At 38.9% G+C, this 11477-nt stretch overlaps 2 protein-coding genes across 4 annotated transcripts; one reads left to right on the top strand and one right to left on the bottom strand.

Annotated features, from left to right (window-relative positions):
• Nucleotides 1–784: 784 nt before the first annotated feature.
• LOC121759302 (probable hexosyltransferase MUCI70) lies at nt 785–4610 on the bottom strand. Of its 3 annotated transcripts, XM_042154837.1 has the most exons (10): nt 4449–4609; nt 4098–4186; nt 3738–3981; nt 3206–3319; nt 2606–2955; nt 1936–2147; nt 1571–1827; nt 1297–1475; nt 1073–1156; nt 785–992 (listed from the first exon to the last, which is right to left on the bottom strand). In XM_042154837.1, exons 3-9 carry the CDS (start codon nt 3898–3900, stop codon nt 1103–1105), a joined length of 1329 nt encoding a protein of 442 aa, XP_042010771.1. In that variant the 5' UTR covers nt 3901–3981; nt 4098–4186; nt 4449–4609; the 3' UTR covers nt 785–992; nt 1073–1102. The 3 variants fall into 3 exon arrangements, with proteins under 3 accessions (XP_042010771.1, XP_042010772.1, XP_042010770.1); XM_042154838.1 differs by lacking the exon at nt 4098–4186 and having other exon boundaries at nt 3206–3313; nt 4449–4610; XM_042154836.1 differs by lacking the exon at nt 4098–4186.
• Nucleotides 4611–8091: 3481 nt separating this feature from the next.
• LOC121757533 (sphinganine C4-monooxygenase 1-like) lies at nt 8092–11477 on the top strand. Its single transcript, XM_042153061.1, has 2 exons — nt 8092–8490; nt 10806–11477. Exons 1-2 carry the CDS (start codon nt 8248–8250, stop codon nt 11358–11360), a joined length of 798 nt encoding a protein of 265 aa, XP_042008995.1. The 5' UTR covers nt 8092–8247; the 3' UTR covers nt 11361–11477.

The following is an 11477-nucleotide window of genomic DNA, read 5'->3' as shown; positions in this document are numbered from 1 at the left end:
GTTGGTGGTTGTGTGGGTACAATAGAATAATGTTGGTGTAGCTACTGCTATTGGTGCTTCGAGTACTGTGGGTAGTGTGGATGCTTCAAGTGTTGGTGAATTTGGGGATGGAGATGAAGCAATGGCTTCTGTGGATGGTGAAATTGGGGTTGGAAATAGACAAGTTAGTACTTCTTATGAGAATGGAAATGGCAAAGGTTGGTGTAAACTCAAATGGGAAGGCAGTGAGTAAGAAAGGGGACCGAGTAGGTGAATGACAAGGTCACCGGGAAGGGTAAGGCTACTGAAAGAAGAAGGGTAAGCTTGGTGCGGCTGATGGAGTCCGGTCTGGGCAACAATCCAGGCAGCACTGTTGTCTTATCAGTCGCACCAAGCTTATCCTTCCCGTTTCCAATAGCCTTACCCTTCTCAGTCACCTTGTCAGTCACCTACTCGGTCCTCTTGTCGGTTCCCTTCTCAGTATTCCTACTCATTGCCCTCCCCTTTGAGTTACCAACAGCCTCTGCCTTTTGGCCCTTACTCTTAAGAAAATGTACTTCCTCTGTTATATGAGCCATTTCTTTTTGACACGAAGAAATATTTACCGTGTTAAGTGAAGGGACAAAATGTAGGAGAGAAAATAAAATTAGAGCGACGAATAGAAAATAAAGTAGGAGAGAGTATTAATTTTTTCCAAAAATAGAAAATACTAAATTGTCGTAGAACTTCCAAAATGGAAATATAATGGTTAATGGATGCCCTCACATGACCCAATATTAAGTAAATGCTCATCAACAACAAAATCTAGTGATTTAGGTGATGGTTTCATTGCACTTGAAGAACGAAGAAGACATTCCCTTTTCTTTAGAGTTGCAAGTTTGGAAGCAGGACCTAATCAAAGAATCAATTCCAGCATGAGGCTACAACAAAACGACATTCCCCTACTTGGCTAACTGCACAACCACTATACCAAAAGCTTGAGCCAAATATGCACAATGGTCGCCTTTCGTGTGCTGCATATCACGAAAACCTTTTTAGACTGCATATTCAACCCGATGATGGGAAAGGAATTGTAAATCAAGATATTTTTCACCTTTACATCAACCTAACGTTGGTCAAATCTCTACGTCTCTGTTCTATGATGGAACAACTTTGTGATTCCTCTGCGTTCACAATCCTGAAAAGTAACTTTCAAAATCATCAGATAAATATGACCAGGGAGGGAACTGAAGCGCAGCAGGTTTTGATGCACCGAACTTAAGTAGAAAATTTGGGAAAGTAACCTACTCTATCTATCTATCGATTGCCTTAACTGACCTTGAACATATTCAAATACAAAGGTTTGTCAGGATTCAGCCTTCTCAACTTCAAGTACGTATATGCAAAGCTCAGCTGATCACGTGATGTAAATCGATCAACTTCATTGAACCAAAGGCATGAAAACATGTTTGACATTGCTGTATGTGCCCTGACAATGAATGATCCTTCAGGCACAACTACAGAAGAATGAAAGTAAAAACAGTGAGATTACAAAAACGAGCAAAAGAAGAGGCACTAACAGGGAGAAAACGAATTCGCTAATCAAACTCACAGCTTGGAAGATGAATATCCGGGTCTGACAAGTCATACTTGGTTAGACCATCAGACTGATAAAAATGGAACTGCTCGTCAATAACAGAGTGATTGTACTTATTTAGCCGTTTATTTTGGAGCACTTCCTCCCAAACACAATGACGAGTATAATGATTAGAAATAGCATATTCTGAACCCGCTCGCCACAAAAAGTACTCTATGATCAGCATTGGATCAGCATTAAGGCGCAACTTACTATCAACCCAAATAGAAAACCTAACCATTGAAAATACCACAATCAAGATTTCAAATTACTTATTCAAATCAACAGGATATTATCGGAAATAAAAATGAATCATGGATATTTTATGGCTAGAGGATCACCTAGAAGACGGGAAAAGGCGATGCGACAAAAATTTTGGCACCTTTCCAGTTTTCCGCATATCTTCATATGGTAAGTTCTTCACAACAACTATCCTCCATAACCCAATGTTACCTCTTTCGTCAGGAATATTTCCTTCGGATGAGAGCTTAGCTAGAGTTTGTGCATCAACAAACATAACAAAGCAAACATTTTTCTTGGAGTACTCACTGATCTGCAATTAGTATGCCAATGTCAGCCCAAGAAAGTATGTCTAGTTTACGCAAACATATTGTCATGTAAAGGCATAACCAACCTACACAGTGCCATGCAGGAAATAGCATATGCAACCTAGAGCAAAAAAGATGCCTGAGATCTATAGAGTTTTATGCCTTAATTCTCTAATGACAAACTCCATCTTAGATGATGTAGGGAATAATAACTAGTAGGAGTAACATTTTGCGGTGATGGTGAGCTTACCCTTTTTCCCCATTATATAACTTTTCCCCCTCAGAAATAGACAACTGATATACTGTAAAATTTCCTTCAATTTGTGCGAATGCACTCAGCTCCATAAGATTTGGAACAGCATGAGCTAAAAAATAGTACATTGTACACTAATTACAGTTCCACATACAACATAAAATAACAAACTAACAAGACAACAATTTTTCAGAAGGTATCAGTTCTTACCAATTTGCTAGTTGGTCTTCTCAAAAAGTCAAAGCTCCCAAAGATGCATGAGGATACAACAATTTTACAAGCATTCATAAACTTTTTATCCTCCTCATCCAAATCAAACCCAGTGCTTGGAAATCCATCAGGTCCTCTCACAAAGCCACAATGAATAGTTTGATTAGTTGCATGGAAGGATTTCTCTCTATCCATAAAAGTCTGATGTCCTCCAAATCGTGCTTCACTAGGAAGGATCCCCTGCTCTCTTTCAAGATACCTCAAGGAAAAACGAGCGAGCTTCACATTATCCTCAGGCTCTTGGAGGTAAGTAACGGAATCAAGAAAAGGTACCTCACAAGGAAAGTAGCCTGAAAATTTAAATGAGGTTAAACAAAAGGATCGGCATAGTACCTCCCTGATTTAATGACCTTATTGACTATAATTAACATTTGAGAAACACTGGCTCAAAAATCAATATTCTTATTCAGGAACTATATAGACACCTCACAAGCAAAAACTTCGCTGTATGATCTGTTCTTAAATGAACATGAGCTGAACTTAGTTACACCTCAATATATCCATAAGTAACTGCTAAGAAAGCAATCGCTATATACTTACGCTGCCTATGCGGTTTTTTTGGTTGCTTTGTTACATAATTTGATACATTCCTCCGTAGCTCTGGAACGCTATTCACCTTGGTTTCTTCCTCGGTCTCTTCCAAAAAAACTGTCTCTTTAAATGAATATACCAATAGCAGTATCAGTTCCAGTCATGAGAAAGTCAAACCAGTATGATATTGTGTGTAAATAAAAAAGACACTCAATATAAGAATATAAATTTTTATCACCACTTTTTAAGCAATCTGTACACACCAAATTATCAGTTTTCAAGATTGACATTTGACAGTGAGATGTCTCTTTTTTATCAAGGCCATCTGGTCAAAATATTACAACAAGAATAGAACCATCTCAAAATTTCATCACAAATCTTGACAATGTCGTCAAAAATCTGTAAGAGATCATGTAAGAAGAGGGTGGTAAGTGACAGCCTTTAGTTTTTAAAAGTCTAGTAGAGGACAAGTACAAAGCACAAAGCATGCATCACAACACAACAAAGTTCCATCAATGTAGTGCTTGGCAATATAACTCACCATATAAATGCATCTTTACCCCAAAGTATACGAAATATATCAAGAAGAGGACAGCAAGTAACAACATTTTTGTAGAAATCCGACCAAACTTCCTTCCTCGGCGAGTAGCCAGCAAATGTTTCTCATTTTGAATCTGCGACTTGTTTCCAAACCACCAATGCATTTTCTCTTAGATGAAAGTTCAATGTTGCTCGTGCAAGCCATAGGGATACACATCCGAAGTCTCAACTACGAAACAACTCATCTGCAAGATATAAAACCTCCACAATATATCAATCTACAACTACAAACACTGAAAGGATGTTTTAAAAAGAGAGAAAATCCAGCTCCAAAACTAACTCAAATAAAGTCCGTACACACCTAACAAAAAAAACTCCTCAATTTATGCTAATTTATCACGTCTAGGGTTCTAACCAGACGCTATGTGCTCCATAATCTTCAGATTTTAACTGTGCAAACAATAATAACAAGTATAAAATGAAAAATTAGCTTAGCCGGTCATTTTACAGATTGATCACAGAATATAATATCCAAATTTACATTTGCACTTACGGCAAACCACAAAATCGCATTTCATAACATAAGTAATGCCGATGTCTAGAAATACCATAAGTAATGCCGATTTCTATATGCTAAGGGTTTAGGATTTGATTGCTAGAAAAAAAAAGATGTTAGGAAAATTGACAGCGAAGAAACTGGAGATGGGGTTACCGATTGAATATTCCCTTGGTTGAACGTAGTTGAATATTTTAGCGCGCGGATTAGGAGTTGTGAAGGGGAAGAAGATAACGAGAAATGGCTGGGGCGGATCTAAGCTGAATCTGCGGCGCTCAAATTGGCTTCTAGATTTCACCTTATATTTCAAGCACTCACTTTTATTTCAAGCACTTACTTTTATTTAATAGTAGCATTAAATTTATATAGTAGTATTACATTATATTCCATCCATCAAAATGTAAGACTACATTCTTAGTTACTCCAAAATATCTGTTATTTTAATTGAAATTAATTACACTATATAATGATAAAATTTGGCATGTGTCCAGCCTCGATAACAAATTTAGCTGCTTAATATCTAAAAATTAAAATTTCGACAAATACAAATACTCAGGAATTTGTAGGGTTACCAAACTGAACTAGTGATTTTTTATTCAATTTTATAGGAACATAAGTTTTCAATATCATAGTGTCGGTAAACCGAGCATGACCAATGTGGACTAGCTTAGAATTGGGTCAAACATCATTTCCTCTATAGTTGCCAAGGGCGTAATTCTTACATTACGCCAATATAGCCTCAAACCTCCGTCCACAGATAACCGTTCTATTTCACATTGTTCATCCATCAATAAATGTCTTATTTATTTTTTTACTATCTTCTATAATAGACGTCACATTCCACTAATTTTATTTCACTCACATTTTCAATATAAAATAATATACTCCCTCCCTCCCCTAAAAATAATAACTTTTGAAATGATATTTTAATACAAAATTAGTAGAAGAAAGAGACAGATAGAAAAGTAAGTAAGTAAAAAATGGGTATGACCTCATTAAAGAGGAAGAAATTTCTTAATATAAAAAATTTCTGTTTTTGGAGAACGGAACAAAAAGGAAAGAGTTTCTATTTTTAGGGGATGAATGGTAGTATATAAAAATATGACCCACTTTTTACAATATTTTTTAAAACTCATGTCCATTCATAGTTGGCCTTGTATTGGTGGACAAAGGGAGTACCATTTCCTCTTCAGTTGCAAAGGGCGAAATTTTAGCATTAGGTCAACAATACATGTTTAGGAGATTTTCTTTTACCTCCAAAAAAAGATGTGTTTCTATGTCGTATCTCGTGAGACACGCATATATCTAACACGTCTTTAGAAAACTTAAAAAAAGTCGAATCGCACAAATGGTTAGAGGCGTCGTGGAAGACTTTTAAGTGTGTCCATCCGAGTTTGACTTTTTTGTTTTTCTAAATACGCGTTAGATATATGCGTCTCTGACTTTTTTTTGCTTCTCTAAATACGCGTTAAATATATGTGTCTCTCAAGAGATGCAGAAATCGAACCGCATATTTCCCTCTCTTGAAACTAAAAAAAGCCTCCCAAATACGAAATTTGTTTCCTATATTTCGTCTACTTTGAGATTCTCGCTTGCTCAAAGACTTCGAGCAATGGCAATGGAACTAGAAGAACTCATCGACTTTCTCTCACATGATTCCAGACTCTTCACCTAACTCCCTTTCTCTTAATCACTAAATGTAGCCGTTTAGATCTTCTTAAATTTGTAGTTTTTGATTTCGACGGTCCGGTTACGATTTGAAAAATATTGAATAAAAACTGCAGATTTTGGAAGTCTCTTTATTACCCGTGTCATCGAATATAATCTATTTTTATGGGACAGAAGGAGTATTTAGTTTAGTTTTGGATGTCTATTTTATTACATTATACTCCCTCCGTTCCATGTTAATAAAGACATTTCTTTCCGGCACGAAGTTTAAGACTAGTGTATTAAGTGGATGGTGAATAAAGTAAGAGAGAATAAAATAAGAAAGAGGATTACCTTTTGTTAAAAATAAAAATGACTCAATTATATTGAAACTTCATAAAATAGAGAAATGGTTCCATCAACATGGTACGAAGGGAGCAGTAGTTATTGTAGCTATACTAATTGAACTCCCCCTAATTTACCTTTTATTTCTATTAATTCCTTGTAAACTGTTATTACTCCCTAAGAGCATCCGCAATGCCGGACTTCCGCGCGGAATTCCCACGGACGTCCCGGAATTCCATCGATACGGAATTGGGTTGAGGACGTCGCAGGTCCGCGGAATTTAGCGGAATTCCGTCCTGACGTTCGCCATTGCGTGGACTGTCACGGAATTCCGCACGGACGTCCGGTATTGTGCATTAAATATTTTTTTTATTTTCTATAAATACATCCCGTTGAACTTCATTTCATTCGCACCACTTGTTTTAACGAGTATCTCTCTCTCTAAATACCATTCTTTTGAATCATCAATGGAGCACCACGATAGCGATTCTTCTCCCGCCTCGAGCGATTCACCGGCGCCGCATTTTCCCATCGGCAGGAGTACGCAATTGTCCCAGTCGATCTCCCAATTTCCGGGGATGCTGCCACAATCCCAAATGCCATCGGGCATGATGCCGGGGGTACTACAACATGTACCCACAGTGGTATGGGATGATGCCCCAGATGCCGGGAAAGATGATGCCCGGGATGATGCAGGGATCGCCTGGCGCTTCGGGGGGGAGTAGGCCGGGTGTCTCCCAATCGCCGGTGGACAACGTCTATCGTCCCTTTATGGATTTACTGTGGGCGGACAACCCGGTGAGTACTCCTCTCGAGACTCAGTTCACTGGTGTTGACACGTTCTGGTTCGAGGAGTTGGGGCTTTCTCCGATCTGGGAGGATCCGCCGGCGACAGAGAGGAAGGGGAGGCCAAGGCGGGGGGGGGGCAGGGGACGGGGCGTCCCGGTGTACGTTGCTGACGTGGGGGAGGGATCCAGCGGGACCAAGAGGACCATCTGGATCTCGGACGAGTGCGTCGTGCTGGCGAAGGTGTGGATCAGTGTGGTTGAGGATCCATACGTCGGGGCAAACCAGCACATCGACCGGATGTGGTGGCGCATTAGTCAAAGCTACCTCCAGTTCAAACCGCCAACGGGGAAGCCCCACAACTCAAAAGCAATGCCGGAAACAGTGGGATCGGTTGAAGAAGCAGCTCAGCCGATTTGTCGGCATTTACACAAACAACCTCCGCTCGGCAACCAGCGGCATGTCGGCCGAGGATGTGAAGCTGCTGTCTCACCAGCAGGAATGGCGCCAAGCGACCGACCCCCACTACAAGCGGAAGCTTAGACCCCTCTTCAACAGTATGCGCCGCGACTTGGGGTTCGACGCGATGTCGAATAGCGACGGCGAGGGGGGGCGGCGGGGAGGAATCCGAGGAGTGAGGAGCCGGTTTTTATTTTAAAAATAATGTACTTGTTTTAGTAATTATGTAATTTTTTTAATGAAGTATGTTTTTTTAAAATAAAGTGGTTGCATTTTCTCCGTATTTGCTTCGAAATTTTAATCCCGTAAATTGTTTTTACGGAAATTGTTTAATTTGTGAATTTGTGATTTTTTTTAATGTGGGGAATTCCTCCGGGACATCCGCACCACTGCGGATGCCCTAAATAATTACAGCAATATTGAAAAGTCCACGTAGAATTTTCTCAAGTCAGAACGATTAACTGTCGTGTTTATCAAAAAATTGATTGATTTGTTGTTATCTACTCCATTTTCCAAGTATGTATAATGAAAAATGAGCACATATATATTTATATATACAAAGACATTGTGGGATCAGCCCAGAACTCTTCAAGTGTGTGTGATTATCACTTTTGTGGAGGGACTATTGACCCCAAATTGATCCGTCCAATCATCTCTACCTAGGGTTTCTTCATCGACATTTCGATTCAATTTTTCGTCGTCATCTCCTCGATCGGCGATGTTAGGTATTGAGATGATGAATGGTGTCAAAGTCTCGGACGAAATATTGGGGACATTCGCGCCGATTATCGTCTACTGGCTGTATTCGGGGATTTACATCTTGCTAGGCTCACTCGACGATTATAGGCTGCACACGCGCAAGGATGAAGATGAGAAGAATTTGGTGTCCAAGAGCGATGTCGTCAAAGGCGTGCTCCTCCAGCAGGCGGTTCAGGCCGTCGTCGCCTCCCTTCTCTTCACCGTAAGTAGTCTTTCTATATTCTTTTTTTTTTGTTTCAATCGAGATTACTGCGTGCGTGCGTGTGTGTTGAATGAGAGCTGGTGATTTTTGTTACTTGCGAGCGTGTACTGCTTGCCTGGCTGCAGATTTGGAATCTGCCTTTGTGCGTTTTGGTTGAATTTGCTTGGCTGTCATAGCTGTGTTTATTTACGAGATGTATTGTGAATTTGTGATCATATTGAATGGTTGATCAAGGAGATGTAGTAGGTTATCCCTATGCTGTTGTATTGATATTGCAATTGGTATTGATAATTGCTGTTACCTAATTACTAGTATGCTTTAATCCGAGACATGAGACTGTTGAAATATTTCTTAGATCTCTCTAGATGTGCCTTGTCTTCTTTTCATGGTTGTGTTCTGTGTAGCATACAGCTAAATGCAGCTGCGTTTCCTTCTGCTGTCAGTAGATTTTAGATTATTGAATGCTTAGAGCAGTTTATTAGGACAATCTGCTTCTTCAAGCTCAATGGAATGTTCTGGGGAATGAGCTTATAAATGCTGCTTAAGTTGTTGGGCATGAATACGCCAAACGACAAAGCATTTTCTTCATTTTAGGAAGCATTTATGGTATGATCCGCATTATATGAACCAACAATTAATATTCCGTGCCATCGTGATATGTCGAAGCTTATTGTGCATTGAATACTTGCCCTGTTTTGGCTAAATGAATTTTAGAATATATATATGCCTTTATAAAACGAAAAATATTTAATATTCTTGTCCTACTAATGATTTCTTTGGCTGATTCTTATTAAAATAATAACAAGTACCCCTAACTTTATAAATTTCGACCTAACCACACTCGCGCCAATTTTTCTGCTTTGCCATGAATAGGTAATCTACTTGGTCGTAGATAAATAGAAAACACAATTGAGTTGGCATAGTTATTTAAAGATCTAGTTTAATGAATCGTACTATATTGGAATTTAGCCGCATGGTACATTGTTCTTGATTGAGCGGACAAGTTGCTTAGGTCTTACCTACAATTGCATTACCATTAGAAAGAAAGTTGCTATCCATTTTAAGATTATTTGGTTACTAGTTGTCGTCTTCTGACAGTTTATCTAGTTGGATAGATTAAATGTGATAACTAGCGATTCATCTGTGATATAAGTGTAAAGTAATTTGAACATAAAGAACACCAGTTGATCTTAGAGTTTGTGCAAGAAAAATACTCCCTTTGTCCCACCATAGTTGAGGCATTTCTTTTGGGCGTGGAGATTAATGAATGGGGTTAGGTGAGTTAAATGGAGAGAGAATAAAGTAGATAAGTGAGAGAGAATAAAATAGAAGAGTAAATAAATAGATAATTGAAGAGAGAGAGAGTTAAGTATGGAGAGAATAAAGTAAGAGAGATTAATTGTGTTGATTTTTGTTATAAAGGGAAATGACTCAACTACAGTGGGATGACTGAAAAAAGAAATACAACTCAACTACCGTGGGACGGATGAAGTATTTAACTTCAGTACTTTCAACTATAGTATTAGTACTTTCCGGAGATTGTTTCTTCATTCCCCAGATTCCACCTGGAATTTTAGAGACATGCTTCCAATGATTTATCATTAAATAAGAACGACAGATGGCCCATCTCATGATTATATTGTTGGTTCCGGTGGCATTAATCTCATGCTGGTTGAAGTGGTGATAACACTCTTTGATTTTGATGTTGTGTCATGGGGATATCTTATCTGACCGAGTTATAGATTCACCTCTGGATTGTTGCAACTTGCCTATTCTAAGAAATTAAAGAGGCTGTTGTTTTCCATCATATTACTTAGTTGAGCTGTATTTGTTGAATGGAGTACCCTACCCTTCCATCTCATTTGTTACTTGTTTTGTCGATTCTGTTCGTTACTTAAGAGTAAACTTTTGTCCAATTCTTTTGTAGGAGAATCTACGTAAGTGAATATCCTTGACAGGATGTGGTATATTTTCTAAGCAAAACATCTTGCACTCTAGAACTGCCATATGCTATGCTCAGTATCACCTCAGAAAATTTGCTGGTTCAATGTGTTTCATATAAAATGTAACTGGGTTATGTAGCATTTTCTCAGGCCTGTTAAAGACTGATAAATCAGAAAACTTATTTGGCTGTGTAGTTTATGATCTTTTTTTGGCCGCACAAATTTTGTTTAATATTCATATTACTCTTCCTGGATCTAACTCGATTTGGATAATTTTGAAATTTTGATCGTGATAGCTTAATATTTCAATTTTACATCCTCATAATTATCATTATGTTGGCTAGCTGTTGTTTATCAGTTTGTACCATGCAGATTACTGGAAGCGACAGCAATCCTGCGCACGCTCAGGTGACTTCCCTCATTGTTCTTGCTCGGCAATTCTTGGTTGGGATGATGGTGTTAGATACCTGGCAGTACTTCATGCACCGCTACATGCACCAAAACAAGTTCTTGTACAAGCACATCCATTCTCAACATCACCGGCTGGTTGTCCCTTATGCGTTTGGAGCTCTGTACAACCACCCTGTTGAAGGCCTACTTCTGGACACAGTAGGTGGTGCTCTATCCTTCCTTGTATCAGGCATGTCTCCTCGGGCTTCGATCTTCTTTTTTTCGTTTGCTACCCTCAAAACAGTCGATGATCACTGTGGGCTATGGCTACCGGGCAATCTCTTCCACCTTCTCTTTAGAAACAACTCTGCCTATCACGATATCCACCACCAGCTCTACGGCAATAAGTACAACTTTTCCCAGCCATTCTTTGTGATGTGGGATAGGATCCTCGGTACTTACATGCCGTATTCGCTTGAGAAGAATGTCAACGGGGGCTTCGAAGCACGACCCTCTAAAGAATACAAGGAAGACTGATTTTAACAACCATCACTTGCTGTAACAATTTGTATCACTATAGGTTTTATTTAATTTTTTTGAATTGTTACGCCGGCATTGTTTAGTGATTATGAGTGCTCTTTATATTCGTACATA

The sequence above is a fragment of the Salvia splendens genome, chromosome 12 (genome assembly GCF_004379255.2).
Source record: "Salvia splendens isolate huo1 chromosome 12, SspV2, whole genome shotgun sequence".
Classification (NCBI taxonomy): domain Eukaryota; kingdom Viridiplantae; phylum Streptophyta; class Magnoliopsida; order Lamiales; family Lamiaceae; genus Salvia; species Salvia splendens.
Note: the sequence above shows the minus strand (reverse complement) of the source record. Positions and strands in the feature narration are given on the sequence as shown.